Source organism: Humulus lupulus, chromosome 5 (genome assembly GCF_963169125.1).
Source record: "Humulus lupulus chromosome 5, drHumLupu1.1, whole genome shotgun sequence".
Classification (NCBI taxonomy): domain Eukaryota; kingdom Viridiplantae; phylum Streptophyta; class Magnoliopsida; order Rosales; family Cannabaceae; genus Humulus; species Humulus lupulus.
Window position 1 is genome coordinate 239671805 of NC_084797.1, and position 16568 is coordinate 239688372.

The 16568-nt window shown below is 34.9% G+C and overlaps 1 protein-coding gene across 1 annotated transcript; it reads right to left on the reverse strand.

The window, feature by feature from the left end:
* Nucleotides 1-4717: 4717 nt before the first annotated feature.
* Nucleotides 4718-5323, reverse strand: LOC133780162 (uncharacterized). Its single transcript, XM_062220033.1, has one exon. The coding sequence runs from the start codon at nt 5321-5323 to the stop codon at nt 4718-4720; it is 606 nt and encodes a 201-aa protein (XP_062076017.1).
* Between the last annotated feature and the right edge of the window lie 11245 nt (nt 5324-16568).

Here is a 16568-nt window from a genome sequence, read left to right on the forward strand (position 1 = left end):
TTTTGTGGTTCAGATGCACAAGGACAGAAAAATCTTTCAACCAATTTGTATGTTCTTTTGTGGAGATGATATTACATTAATTATTTTTTTATGGCAAAGAAGTCCGGTTCCTATGGGAGCTACACCTATAACTAATGCCTATTTTGATTTATTGTGTTGTACCTAAACTGATGGCTACAGGTCCATGAGCTGGGTGTCTTTGTAGTATCTAATATGTCTTATTATTTGGGGAAGCCCACAGCGTTGTCTTGTCATCCACGTGTCACACCAAACAATGAAGAATCAGAAGATTTACAGAATCATAAATGCAAATTATTAATGATTTTATAAATTAAGCACCACACACACACATATATATATATATATATTTATATAGTTGTGCCTACCTTACCCACACACACTTGTTTTACTTGGGTCCTACTTCACTCTTAGCATTTATGCATTTATTTCAGTGATTATACCTAGCACTTTAATAAGTGTTACAATACGACTCAATAAGAAAAGCTTCTTTTAAACATAATTTTAGTCAAAGTAATTTTTAATATTATCTCAATATCTTTATCTATGTAATGAATATATTTTAAAAAAATCAAAATTAAATATTAATATTTAAAAGTTGAAACCCAAATTTAAAAATAAAGAATACTTGAATAATTATCATCCAAAATTCAAACAAAAAAGTTATTTTGGATTGTAATTTTTGTAAGTGTTAGAAAAATAGAGATATCCTTACCCATAAGTGATGTTCCTACTTAATAAACTCCAAAATAAAAAACTTGTAACTTTGATAATTTTTGTTTGGTTGCTTAGGTTGGACATCATGTTTGCTTCTTTTCGTCGAGTGGAGAAATTATAATCTATTTTTTTTTATGACTATACATTATTGTTATAATAGGTATCTTATTAATTTTCTAAAAATTTCGAATGGGTTCAAATAATTTATTTTATATATTTTTGACATAATAAATTATTTAAAATTTTTCAAAAAGTAATCTACCATAACTACAATGTATACCATCGTATATAAAAATTGATATCCCTACTTAAAAAAATTCATATATATTTATAAAGAGGCTGGAAGGATATGGTGGATGGCTGCTTCGATGAGAGGGAGGTAGAGGCTGGAAGGATATGGTGGATGGCTGCTTCGATGAGAGGGAGGTATCGACACTAATGGTAGTGATGATATTGCGATGGTGTTTGCCGTTGTGGATAAACAGAGAGGAGAAGAATCATAGGAGGGGCATTTTGGTCCATATCAAACTTTGGTGCATATTTTTCCAATAACTGTTAAACCAACCTTATATTTTAAATATAGGATATGTGGAAGCATATATCTTCCTTGAAAAGTCCTCTTCTATGTCATTCTATTAAAAAACAAATATCCTAATAAACCCAATAACATTTCTAATTTTTATTTCCTTTTTATTATTCCCAACCAAACACACTATTAAAAAATTCATAAAAAAATGATCGTCTAAGCAAGTCTCTCATTTAAGCTAGACAAACTTTTGCAATGTCTTGTTTAAAAATCTCGTCTTCTTTGTGTCATGAGATCAAACAATAAAAGGAAGAAAAAACATTTGAAGGCTTCTGACTTTCTCTATAACCCATATTTGTTGGGGGTTTGTATTTTCTCAATAAGACGGTAATGGCTAAGGGCTTGGTTGACCAAGCTTTCCACTTTGGGCTTATAGCTTCTCCAAAGCGTTTTTCCAAAAGCTACAACTTCTTTAAAATTGGTTTATTAGAGCAACTCCAATGGTGGCTACTCTAATATTGGCTTAACATGTCCAAATCATCCCAAGATATAATTTTTTATTTTTTCTCTCATCCACATCACTTTTGACAATTTTTTTCATAAAAATGCTCAAATGATAAGCAACCCCAAAAGTTGTCAACTATGACCCCACGTATTATTATTTAATATATTATTTTGTAATTATAAATATTGTCACACTAAATTTTGTAAATCCATATATTAATATAAATAAATATTACATCAAATTTAAATTAGACAAAATTTAAAGGAGCTTATAAAATGACATAATCATATTTAATCAATCTAACATAATTAAAAAAATGTTAATTAAAATGATTTCCAAATTTTGACCATATGTGCTGTAATGCCCCAAATTTCCTAATAAGGTTTAGGACCTTGATTAGGAGGCTGGGAGGGCCATAATTGATTTATTATAGTATTTAATGATTATATGCATGTTTACGTGAATTATATTATTATATGATGGTGAATGCATGCATATGGGCTCATATGTTAATTATGAGGGTAATTTGGTAATTTGGCCACTGTGGGCGTAATTGTATATTTTGGGGTGCATGGTTGTGATTAATTAATATAGCCACACTATAAGGTGGATTGGTTCGAGCTTTTCGACATGAGACGATCATGAGATGTAAGTGTTCGGTCTAGTCATAACGGGTTTAAGCTTGGGGCTCGGGGTGAGTCTCGGGGTGATATTTATGGTTATGGCGTTACCGGGGATTTTAGGGTAACGGGATATGAATTATTGGTGTTTGGGGATATTGAAATTAGCGGGAATTGGGAAGCGTTAATTATGATTAACAGATTAAGCTAAAAGTTCCAACTTTACCCCTAGAGTAACTTGGAAGACTTTAGATGACACAAAGGCAAATTGGTCATTTTGGGGGTGGATATACATGAGATTTAAGAGGCTGTAGAAGGTGGTGGAATAAACAGAGCAAAACAGGGGTTTGCTTCCTCTTCTCCCGTACATCATCTCCTTCACCTCCCCTTTGAGGGTTTTTGAGTTCTTGGTGGAGTTTCACACTAGGGAAACTTAAGGGCTGGATTGGAGACTTGATTTGGCTTGTGAGGGAGGTCCAAAACCAGTTCCAAGGTGAACTTTAGCCACTGGTTCTTATGCATGCTCTGTTTTGATCATTAGTTTCAGCCTTAGAGTTTTGATGTGGGGAGTGTGAATCAAAGGGGGTTTTAGTGTTGGTTTGATTGGGGTTTGATGTGAGTGAGTTAAGGGAGTTATGTGGGGGTTTAATTACATGTTTGAGGGAGGTTTTGTGAAGGTTTGAGGGGTTGGTTTGAGAGGAAATCGCACAGGGAAAACTGGTTCGTGCGTGGGCGTTCTTGCTGTTCTGGGCTGGGCGCCGCGGCGCAGCAGGGGTGCGTCGCGGCCCTTGGCGTCTGGCAGAGGGAGAGCCCTCTCTGTTTGAGGGCGCGCCGCGGCGCAGCAGGGGAGGGCCGCGGCCCTTAAGGTCAATTTTGCTAAAAATGTGTTTTTAAGCTTGGGGATTCAAGCCATAGGCCTCGGGGTTGTACCTAGTACCCGGTTAAGTAGGGGTTGATGTCCCGGAGGCTAGATATTGATTTGGAAACTTATGTTGATCATTTTTATTGATGATACCTTATATTTTGTTATGACTAGGTGACCGCTAAAGGACTAAAGGTTGATCATTCTCAAGGGTCGTTCTTTTACTAGTTCTAGCTCGACTTTGAGGTAAGAAAACTGCACCCTGTGTATATGAGACATGCATGGTTATTATGATGTATGTTGGTTGATTAATGAGTACGTCACGCGTGGCTATTATTGATGAATGTCTGTTGATTATTATGTATGACATGCATGGCTATTCTTGATGCATGTTGGTTGGTTATTAAACGTGACATGCATGGCTGTTATTGATGCATGTTAGTTTTCTGGATCTATTGCATATGATGCATGAGAAACATGTGTTTGGGACATGCTTTATATACTGAGTATGATACTGTTCAGAGCTTGAGCCTCTGTGTTTATGCATGGCCCTAATAGCACTACTACCTGTTTGGTAAGCATGCTAAATACCTCGTTTATGGATGTGGAACATGTGATATGTGATTGGTGGCATGTCTTACTAGTGAAAGACACTGACTAGTCAGGGACCGACTCTAGAGTCGAGAATTATGCATTGAATGGCTCTATGGCATTAATGCCAGACCGACCCTAAGGTCGAAGAACTTATAAGCGCTTGCCTGGTCTACGACCAGATGACTATAGCCAAGGTATATGACCCCGGTGACCGTTTGTCACATGGCCAAGGGACGCTGTCCATAGCACGACTCTAGAGTCGGGAGGAAGGTTATGTTGGTGACCATTCACCTTGCACCTGTCCTAATCAAACTTATGAAAGGATCACTTATCAGTTGAGCCCTGGTGACCCTATCGTCACATGGCTAGAAGGAGCGATGCTCATTATTGTGACTTTTGGCTATTGTCACCTATTTGCTTGGACTGATAGTCCTGAATGGTTATTATGATCGTTGTTGATATTATATCATGCTTTATTGTGTTTTCTTGCTGGGCTTCGACTCACGGGTGCTACGTGGTGCAGGTAAAGGCAAGAGGAAGCTGGACCATCCTTGAGTTGGAGATCTTAGGTGATGACGTGTACATATGCAGCTGCTCGTCCGCCACGACCGAGGTTTAAAGTGGAACTAGGGTTGAACCCTGTTTTGCCGCTTAGAACGGCTTATTGTAAATATTTTCTGTAATAAACTCTGAAACTTATTTTCGGGATCCCAATATATAAATTAAACGTTCTAGTGAAACGTTACATCCTAACCAAAGTTTTTAATCCCTAAACCGCTAATCATACTTAGTTCACGATTTTGCCCAAATGACTCGATTAGCAAGTTTAGCACTGTTTACAAGGCACACCGTAACGGTCCCTGGAGTTTGGGGCGTTACATGTGCTCTACCAAGTCCGCCTGAAGATTGCGATGAATGTTTCTATCATGAATTTCAACATTTCTTTGAAGCATTGTCGGGAAGTAAGAAATAGGTCCATGCAATACTTCAACCATTAGGGTGTTGGCGGGGCCGTCATCATAATTAAAATCAAACAAACTCTCATATGCATCTCTTTCATCCTCGACAATAATGTTGTGCAATATGATGCATGCATACATAATATCTTTGAGAACATCTCTTTGCCAAAAACGTGGTGGTCCTTGTACAATAGCAAAACGAGATTGAAGTATTCCGAATGCTCGCTCAACATCTTTGCGTACCGCTTCTTGGCATCGGGTAAATAATTTTATTTTCTCTCCTTGAGGCAATGGGATAGTTTTAACAAATGTACCCCACTCTGGATAGATACCATCTGCTAGATAATACCCCTTGTTGTCTTGTGTGCCATTTATCGTAAACTCAACTCTCGGAGCTTGCCCTTGTAAGATATCAGTGAATATTGGGGATTGATTTAACATGTTGAGATCATTATTGGATCCTGGAACACCAAAAAATTCATGCCATATCCAAATATCTTGTGACGCAACTGCTTCGAGCATGATTGTTGGTCTGCCGTGATCACCTCGCGTGAATTGACCTTTCCATGCAACTGGGCAATTTTTCTATTCCCAGTGCATACAATCAATGCTTCCCAACATGCCTGGAAAACCACGCACCTCCCCCATTTGAAGTAAGCGACGAATGTCCCCAGCATTGGGCCGTCTTAAATATTCGGTCCCAAAAATATCATTCACTCCTCGAACGATATTCTGATCATGCTGCATTAAAATATCTCTTATCGAAAAAAGATGCTAAGTCTCGTTTGATCAGTTGGATCCTTCTTTTACAAGAATTCGACTTAGAAATACGTGATAAAAAAGGATCTGAAAATGTTGTTGCTGATCATTTATCTAGACTAGTTGTTGAAACTATACATGATTCCACTCCTATCACTGAAACTTTTCCTGATGAACAATTGATGCATGTTTCTTCATTGCCTTGGTATGCTGATATTGTTAATTATTTGGTCACTAAAGAAATACCATCTCATTGGTCTAAGCATGATAAATCTAAATTTTATTCTGAGGTGAAAAACTTTATTTGGGATGATCCTTACTTGTTTAAATATTGCCCTGATCAAATAATTAGAAGATGCATTCCAAACTGTGATCAATCTAAAATCATATCTTTTTGTCATGATCATGCATGTGGAGGACATTTTAGTGGTAAGAAAACAGCTGATAAAGTTTTACAATGTGGTTTTTATTGGCCTACTATCTTTCATGATACATATGTTTATTGTAAAGCTTGTGAACGTTGCCAAAAGTTAGGAAGTTTAACTAAAAGAAACATGATGCATTTAAATCATATTCTTATTATTGACATATTTGATGTTTGGGGCATTGATTTTATGGGACCATTTCCTAACTCTTTTGGTAATCTTTATATTCTTGTTGGAGTTGATTATGTGTCTAAATGGGTTGAAGCTATTGCATGCCACACTAATGACCACAAAGTTGTGCTTCGTTTTTTGAAAGAAAATATATTTTCCCGTTTTGGTTCACCACATGCTATAATTAGTGATAACGGTACACACTTTTGTAATAGGCCATTTGAACATTTGATGAAACAATATGGCATTACGCATAAAGTCTCAACACCATATCACCCACAAACTAGTGGTCAAGTTGAAGTGTCTAATAGGGAAGTTAAGCACATTTTAGAAAAAACTGTGAATCCAACTAGGAAAGATTGGTCCTTAAGACTCACTGATGCATTATGGGCGTATCGTACCGCGTACAAAACGCCCATTGGCATGTCACCCTATAGACTTGTGTATGGGAAGGCATGCCATTTACCTGTTGAGTTAGAACATAGAGTCTTTTGGGCAATTAAGCAGTTAAACTTTTCTTTAGACAAAGCAGGTGAGAAACGAAAGCTTCAACTCAATGAACTAGACGAAATTAGGAATGATGCATATGACTATTCAAAAAAGTATAAGGATCGCATGAAATTTTACCATGACAAAAATATTTTGAGAAAAGATTTTTTCCCAGGTCAGAAAGTCCTTTTATACAATTCTCGTTTGCATTTATTCCCGGGAAAGTTACGCTCTAGGTGGTCCGGTCCTTACATTGTCCGTATTGTTTTTTCACATGGAGCTATTGAAATTGAAAATCCTAAAAATGGTGATATATTTAAAGTTAATGGACAAAAATTAAAACCATTTTTAGAATTAAAAACTGATGAAGTGGATGAGATACTCCTTGAGGACCCTGTTTACCATGCTCTTTGATTCCTGTGTGATCTTGATAACTTGTGTTTTATTTGTATTGTTGTTTTATGTGTGATTTAATTTTTGTTAGTTGTATCTTGTTCTCTCTTCGCAATGCACAATATCGAGGTACGACCATTCTAAACTTTACACTCTTCTCAATTTTAATTTATATTTCTATTTTGACACATTGAGGACAATGCTTAAATTAAGTTTGGGGGTATCGAGTTTTGTGTTTGTTTTGTGTTTTATTTATGTTATGTATGTTTGTTTGTAAAACAAAAAAAAAAACAAGAAAATTTATTTATTTATATGTTGTTGTTTTGTTAATTTTTTTTTTTAATTTTTATTTGTTCATTTTCATAAAAATTCAAAAAAAAAATTATATTTAAAAACAAAATTTGGTGATATTTTTCATTTTCAATGATAAAAATTCTGATTGAGTTTGAAATTAATTCTCTTAAAAATATGAATAATTTTTAAGCTTTGTTTTTAATTATAGGGTCAATTTTGCTTGTAACAAAAATTTCATTTTTCATAAACACTCTTATTTCCTATAAGTTTAAGTGAAAAATAATTTTAATGAAAATCTATTTTCTAAAAGCAAAATTGACAATTTAATTAATTACATAAGCTTAACTTTTATTCATAATAATTTCTGAGATTTATTTTCATTGTGCAATTTTTGAGAAAATCATTTTTATATCACCAATAATAATAAAAAAAAAATGTTTGTTTTAATTTTTCTTTTGCTTGAGGACTAGCAAATCTTTAAGTTTGGGGGTGTGATAACTCTACGAAATAGAGTTATTTTACCATATTTTATATGCTAATTGTTGCTTAGTTCTTGAATTTTTAATTAACTTATTAAGTTTTTATGTAATTTTTAATTTATTAGTCTTACTGTAGTTTTCTAGATTTTTATATGTTTTTATAGATTTTTTTATTATAATATGTTGAAATTTAATTATATGAAATTTGTATTGTTAAGATAGAAGTTAAAAATGTAATTCTTTTGAACTTAAATGCTTTATTAAATTAAGTTATAATCAATATTTTCAAATAATTAATCTGATTTATTTATAATTGAAAATATTTGATTGTTATTTAATTTATTTTTATCTTGTAGGAATTATATTGTTGCATTTTTATTGCTCTTGAAAAGAGAAGAAAAAATGTTAGAGTAGAAAGAAAAATGAAGAAAATGTGGTATTTTTAAAGTAAAGAAAGAAAGAAAGAAGTGGCATTCTTGAAATGCCATAACCAGCCCAAGTCAGGCCCAATTCTCTGCCCCAGCTCCTTCCCAGCATTACACTCCTTCAGCATATATGCACCTTCGGCAGCCTCCTTCTCCACCAACGCCAGCTGTCAACCATTTCTCAGCATCACCACTTGAAGCCACCAAATCCCAAGCATCTCCCAGCGTGACTTCTCCCAGCCACAAGCACAAACCGCCTGCCCCTTCCCAGGCCCAGCTCCATGGGCCTCCTGCCTCAACTTAGCATCACTCCATCATCAACCTTCCATTTCCCAGTGCCAGCCCAAACCGTGGGCTTACTCCCTCAGGCCCAATAGCAGTCCAAAGCCTCCCAGCCGCCTGTCACTGCCGTCCAAACACCCCTTGAGCCCATAAATTTGCTCATTGTCCCCTTGTCTAAAATGCCACCTTTTTACCCATTTTCTACACACTTTTTACCCCAAAATCATCATCACTCCTACAAATTACCCCTATTTACCATATTATTATTAATTTAATCAATTTACTTAATTTAAATTGATTATTTTAATAATCTCATTTTGGCTATAAATAAGGGTTTTGAAGACCATTTTGGGGTGTTTAATTTTTTGTTACCATCTTTTTTTTTCTCTCATTTTCTCTCTACCATTTGGGTTTTTCAAGAGCATTTTGCAAGTATGTATGTCTTTTATTTTGTAATTTCTACTCTAGTTATGTGCTTCTAATCTTTTTCATAAGATTATTAAGATCATGATGAAGCAACTTGTAACTAGGTAATATTTATGTTGTATGTTGATTTCCCTTGTAATGCAACAAAGTTTATGGATTTTTCTTCTTCATATATTTCTTTCATCTTAAATATCTTGTATTTTAGATTGTTAGAACATATTTACACTTTGTTCTTCATTAGTGCATAAACATAATATTCTTTGTGTAAGATGTGTTATTAAATTGTACACATCCATGCTTAGAACAAAAATATTATGTTTTGCCTTATAAATAATGTTCATTGATTTATTTGTTATTTCATTAGATTGATTTACACTAAATGCTTTGAAATTATAATTTTGAAAGGTGAAGAAAAATCCTATCTTTTTATAAGAAATTTGTGCTTAAAATTATAAATCTTTTTGGAAAATGATAGTTTAAATTATTTTAACTATCACTAAAACTTGGGAATCAATATACTAATAAATATTATTAAACTTACATTTTGTGGATTCTAGTATCTTAATAATCTTTTCTTTTAACACTTATTTTCAACTCATTATTGGTTTATTTTCATTATCTTAAATAGCTTTATTTTTCAATCTTTTATTTTATGTTCATAATATTTGTTGATCCCAAAAGAGGGTGTTTTAATATTTAAGCTCGCAAGTGCACGAATCGTTTCGGAATATAATGTTCATGTAAGTACGAGGTCGAACCCATGAGAGTTGACTAACATCAAAAGAAACTATTTCAAACAAAGCAAGAATATTCTAACCTAGTTCCAAATATTTGATGAGATTTTGTTTTAGAAAAATAAAACACAAGTAATAAAAAAGATTTAAGATTAAATAGAAAAATTGTTTTCAAATGAGATATATAAAATAAGATTATTAAGATTTTAGAATCCACAAAATGCAAGTTCAATAGTATTTATAAGTATATTGATTCCCAAGTTTTAATATAGTTGAAATAAATCACACTATATATTTTTTCAAAATATATTTTCTATTCAAGCACAAGTTACTCTTTCAAAAAGGTAGGATTTTTCTTCACTTTTATAAGATATAATTTCTAAGCATTAGTTGTGTTACAACCTAATGAAACTACAAAAAATCAAAGAGATTATGTTTAGGCAAAATATGATACTTATGCTCTAAGAATTAGATGTGAACAATTTAATGAAAAACATTTAATCAAAGAATATCATATTTTTGCATAATGAAGAACTAAGTGTAATATGCTTTAACACTCAATAATAGATGAAAAATGCATATCATTGATAGAAAAAATCCATAAACAATGTTACACAAGTGGGAAATCAACATACAATAAAAAATACTATCTAGTTACATTTTGCTTCATCATCATCTTAATAACCTTTGAAAAAGATTAGAAGCTCATAACTAGATAAAAATTACAAAATAACATACTTGACATGCTCTTCAAAAGATGAAAATGGTAGATAGAAAATATTGAAAAGAAGAGAGAAATATGGAGTGTAGAAGAGGTTGAAAAAAGATGAAGAAGAAGAGCTCCCCAAATGGTCTTACAATACTCTATTTATAGGCAAAATATGGAGATTAAATTAATCAAATTAAAATAAATAAATTGATTAATTTAATTGTGTTGGGAAGTGGTAGGATAAATAGAGTAAGTGTGAGAGTATTGGAAAGAAGAAATGTTTGGTTGGGTAAAATGTTAGTGAAAAGCTAGGGTAAAAAAATGTATTAGGAATGTTTATTTAGGTAAGAAAAATAGGGAAGAGTGAATTGATATTTGAGTGAAAAAATATTGGGAATGAAAATGTGATTTTTTTTTTTTGGTCTTTTTGTGGCTGTGGCAGAGTGGGTTCGGTTTGGGCCATGGAGCTGAATTGGGCCTGGTGGGCCTGGGCTGGCCCACGTTGGGGCTGGATGGCTGAAATGGGCAGCCTTGGGCGTGGATTGCTTGCTGAAATGGCTGAAGGATGCTGAAGGCTGGAACTTGGGCCTGACCGTGGGCTACGGCTGGGAGTTGGGCCTTGGCTTCATTCGGATTGATGGAGAGGCCCGAGTGGCTGGCGTTGGAGACTTTGGAGGCTGGTGCATATGCTGATTGATGAAGTGGTGGCAGGGACGTGGAGGGGGAAATGCTGAAGGAAAGGAGGACAGCTTCGGATTGGGCCAGGCAGCAGGTGGGAGCTGGGCTCGGGCATGGGCCTGGAGACAAAAGTGCCACTTCTTTGCTTTTCCTTTACAAAAATATCATTTTTTTTCCACCAATCTTCTTGCTTTTCAAGAGCAAATAGCATACAAAAAAAATTCCATATAAAACAAATATAAATTAAATTAAAACTAAATATTTTCAATAATGCAATATACAACAAAAGTTCAATGAAAATATTAATTAAAATTTAATTTACTTAAACATTTAAGCTCAAAATTGCATCTTTTTACTCCTAACTTAACAATATTAATTTTAAATAATTAAGCCATAACATTTTACAATAATATAACAATAAAAATACACAAAAATCTATAAAATTAAAATAAACCTAATAAATTCAAAATTACTTAAAAACTTAATAAATCAATTAAAAACTCAAGGATTAGGTAACAATTAGCACATAAAAAGTGGTAAAATAACTCTATTTTGTAGAGTTATCAATATTAAAACTTATCAATCTTTGGAACTAGGTTAGAATTTATTACTTTTGATTTAAAATAGTTTCATTTTCGATTTTAGACAACTCCTTTGGGTTCGACATCCTTGCTTGCACGATCACTATTCTATATGGACGATTCGTGCGCTTGCGATATATAAATTTTTAAACATACCCGTTTTGGGTCCATCATCCCTCTGAGAACTCCTTGACTGTGGTGGTCAAGCGGCCAAATATGTACACAACACCGCCCAAGCTCTCCACTCAAGGTTAGGTGAGCTTCTCTTTCCCTTTACCTGCACCACATAGCACCTATGAGCCAAGGCCCAGCAAGAAAACACAATAAAGCATGATATGATATCAACAATGATCATAATAATCATCTAGGACTAACAGTCCAAAATAGATAGGTGACAGTAACAAAAGTCACAAAAGTGGGTACAGCTCCCTTTAGCCATGTGACGATAGGGTCACCATGGCTTAACTGATAAGTTATCCTTTCACAAGTTTGATCAGGACAGGTGTATGGTGAATGGTCACCAACATAACCTTCCTCATGACCATAGAGTCATAACCTTGGAACATCGTTCCCTAGCCATGTGACAACAGTCATCGGGGCCCTATGCCCTAGCTCTGAGTACTAGTCTTAGACTAGCCAAGCGCTTATAAGTTCACCGACCTTAGGGTCGGTCCAGCATTAATGCCATGGAGGCATTCAATGATGATATCGATCAGATCTAATCTTCATTTGGCCCGGCGTTTATAACGCTCTGCCATTTCTGACTCTTGGGTCAGTGTCCCTGACTAGTCAGTGCCATAAACAAGTAATCAACAATCACTAGCATTTAATATGCAATCCATGTCCACATATATCAACCAACATGCTTCAATAACAAACCATGCATGTCAAATACCTATACAGGGTGCAACTGTATTCATACACTGTTTTCTTACCTCTTGTTCGAGTGAAAGTTATTATAAGAACGACCCCTGAGAACGATCAATCTTTTAAATTCCTTGACGGTCACTTGGTCATAACCAACATATAGGATTCATCAATGAAAACGATAACAAAGGGTTCCCAAACCAAAACCTAGCCTCCGAGACATCAAACACTACTCAACCGGGTAATAGGTTCGACCACGAGGCCTAAGGCTTGAATCCCCAAGCTAAAAACATAATTCTGGCCAAAATTGCCCTAAGGGCCGCGACCCTCCCTAGCTGCGCCGCGGCGCGCCCCTCAAACAGAGGCAGCCCTCTCTGTCAAACACCATGGGCCGCGGCGCACCACAGCCATGCCGCGGCTCAATACCCAAACCAGCCAAAAATCCAACACGCACCAGCTCGACCTCCCCTGTGTTTTCCCTTGGAACCAAGCCTTCAAACCAACTCCAAACCTCCTCCAAACACTCAATTCAACCTCTAAACATCACCTATAACTCACCCTCATCAAAACCCAAGCTAAGCATCAATAAAAACCTCCATAAATCCAAACTATCATCAAGAAATCACAAACTGAAATCTTAAACTAAAACAGAGTAAAAACTAGAAACTTATGGTTGAACTCACCTCAAATCAGAGTTTGAACCTCCTTCAATGGCTGAACCAAGTCTACAAACCCAGCCCCTTGATTCCCTAGCCTGAAACCTCACTTTGAGCTCAAAAACTCCCAAGGAGAAATGGTGGAGAATGATGTACGGGAAGGAGAAGTAAAACCCTGTTTTGCTCTGTTTTCTCTACAGCCATCTAAAGTCATATAAATCCAAACCCAAATGACTAAAATGCCCCTAAGTCATTAAAAGTTTCTAAAGTCTTCCCCAAGGGCAAAATTGGTACTTTCCACTTATCTCGTTAATCATAATTAACGCTCTCCAATTCCCGCTAATCTCAATGTTCTCAAACACCAATAATTCATATCTCGTTACCCTATAATTCCTGGTAACGCTCTAATCATTAAAAACACCCCGAGACTCACCCCGAGCCCCGAGCTTAAGCTTGTTATGACCAAACCGATAAATTATAATTAAAGATCGTCTCATGCCGAAATAATCAAACTAATCCACATTATAATGTGGCCTCACAATATATCATTGACATGCAAACAAATATACAATTATGCCCTCAACGGGCCAAATCACCAAAACACTCCTGTAAACAAATGTGGACCTACATGCATGCATTTAACATCATATTATAATATAATTCTCATAAACATGCATAAATTCATTCAATGGCATAATTAAACAGTTATGGCCCTCCCGGCCTACTAATCCAGCCATTAAACCATATTAGGGAATTCGGGGCATTACACTATGCGTAGGAATACATGTCTACGCATTCTAAATCTTCTTCGAAATTGATATTCTGTATACACCGGTTCATCAGAAAAGTAGTCATTGAACAAACGTTGGTGTCCTTCTACATGACCTCTATCAATGTGGGCTCTCTTTCTTCCTTGTCTTGTTGAGCTACCCCCATCCATGAGCGCTTTGAAATATTGATCATCATGATCGTCGGTACACTCTACAATTATGATATCCTCTAGACTCGTATTGTCGTATGGATTCAGAGAATTTGGAGAATCCATTGTTGAACTTAGAGTATATGATATTTGGGAATGAAAGATGAATGAAAGAGTAAAATGAAGGATTGAATGGAGAGTTAAGTAAAAGGAATATTGAAATTTGGTATTTATAGACATGGTGGCTGTTAAAATGTAGCCGTTAACATAAAGGATAATTTATTTAAATAAAATAAAATACATAATAATGCGGTTGATAAAAATACATAGCAATTACAACTTCAGGATATTATTCTTAATATAAGTACACAAGTTTTCATGATCTTTCTTTTGTTCAGGAGTCATATGCGACGTGTCCATGATGAGATAATCCATGTATTTTGTCATCCTATTATCTTCTGCCTCTTTCTCCTTTATCGTCGCCTCTTTCTCCTTTATTGCCACCAATTTCTCCAATGCAGATGCTTTCCGTTCACTAATCTCTATAAATCTAGCATGTGTGTCTTTTTTTTCCTTCCCTTTTCTCTTTGCTGCCTTTTGGCCAGTAGGGCGCACTTCACGTACTTCATCATCACTGATGTCTGCATTGGAAGAAGAAGTAAATGCCCCTGTATCTGACACCTTTGTTCTCTTACCACCTTTTGGTTGGTACATTGTATTCCATTTCGGCTCATCCTTTAGCAATCTCCAATAGTCCACAAGCAGAAAATTTGAGTTGTTATTTTCAGATTTGTACAATTGATGTGCATTCTCAAGAATTTTCTCATCAGACCAACCACTGTGATGTGCTTGTTGTACTCGTTTATAACACCCATTGAAATGCGCCACCTTTTGATTCATCTTGTTCCAATGATCTTTGCATTGCCTTCCAGTTCTTTCTTGCTCGCCTTTTTGGTTGGTGTTGTAGTATTCTACAATCCGAGCCCAGAAATGTGTAGAAGTTTGGTCATTCCCCACAATGGCATCCTTAGATGTATTAAGCTATCCACTTATCAGAACTATAGTGGCTTCCTTGCTCCATTTGACTTTACATTTATGCCTTGATTCATCTTCATTGTGTAGAACTACATTTTCCAACCCTTCAACACTATGTTCAGGTTGGGTTTCAGAGACAGATGTCGATGATGTTTCACGATTCAAATCAATATTAGACTTTTCCATACTTGGCCTATAATTTCTTGAAACTATTTCGGGTTGGTGTATGAAAGGCATATGAAATGCATATGGTAGTGAATTTGTTGGTGTGAAGAATGGAGCTTGTTAGGGTGTCTCAATAGAGCCAAAATTTTGGTAAGGGTAAGAGGACATGGGATAATTTTGAGAATTTGGAAAACTTTGGTTAAATTGACAATATTGAAAATTTGGATTTTGAGGATTAGTAGAGGGAGTATTTTGAAATTTTTGATTGAAATGAAAATATTGAAAATTTGGATTTTGGGGATTGGTATGTGGAGAAAATGATGAATTTTGAAAATTTAGATTTTGGGAGTTGGTATTTGGAGAATTTGGAAAATTTTGAGAATTTTGGGAATCTATTGGTAAGAAAAGAAATTTTGTGATATTGATAATTTGGAAGAAGATGTATGTAATGGTGTGAAAATTGAATGAAATAAATGAGTATTTATATAAAAAATAAAAAATAAAAAAATCATGTGATAAACGATAAAAAAAAAACGGTAACAAATATATATATATCTGTAAAATGTTTTATATATATATAATTAAAAAAAAAAAAAGGGAGAAAGCACCGTTGCCTCACAGTGGCAACGGTGCCTTAATTTTGTTCAAATCTTCAACTCCTCCAACGCATAAAGTAATGAGTTGTTAGAAAATTGTCAACAAGCCACTTTGAAGGCAACGGCAGTGAAGATGCTCTTAAAGTCAAAAGCTCAAATATATGTAAGTTCAAACAAAGCATTAAAAAATCTTTTGGTTTTTAGAAGACCAAAAGTACTCTTAGAAGCAATACCAACCAAGTCCTAATCAACTTTGGAGAATATTTAGGAATCCTCATTAGTTAGTTGCTAACATTTTGAAAGCTAGGTATTTTAAACATGTTGATATTATGGAAGCTGGGTTGGGAACTAATAAACCTTCTTTTGTGTGGGGATCTCCTCTGTGGTAAGGATCTATTGCAAAATGGATAGTTGGTAATAGTCAAAATATAATAGTAAATTGGAGAGGGATGCTAAAGTGGCCATTCTATTACTCCAGCTAGTATCTGGAATGAAAGGCTAATCAGATATCACTTTGTGGATGAAATTCTCTTCATTCCTTTGGTGAAATTTAAGGACCAAGATAGTAGATATTGGAGGTACAATAGTTGGAGATGGATACAAGGTAGCTATAGGGGTTAATAATTATCATCCTAATCAATCTGAGACTCCTATTGTTACTTGGTGGAAGTTTATGTAGTGTTA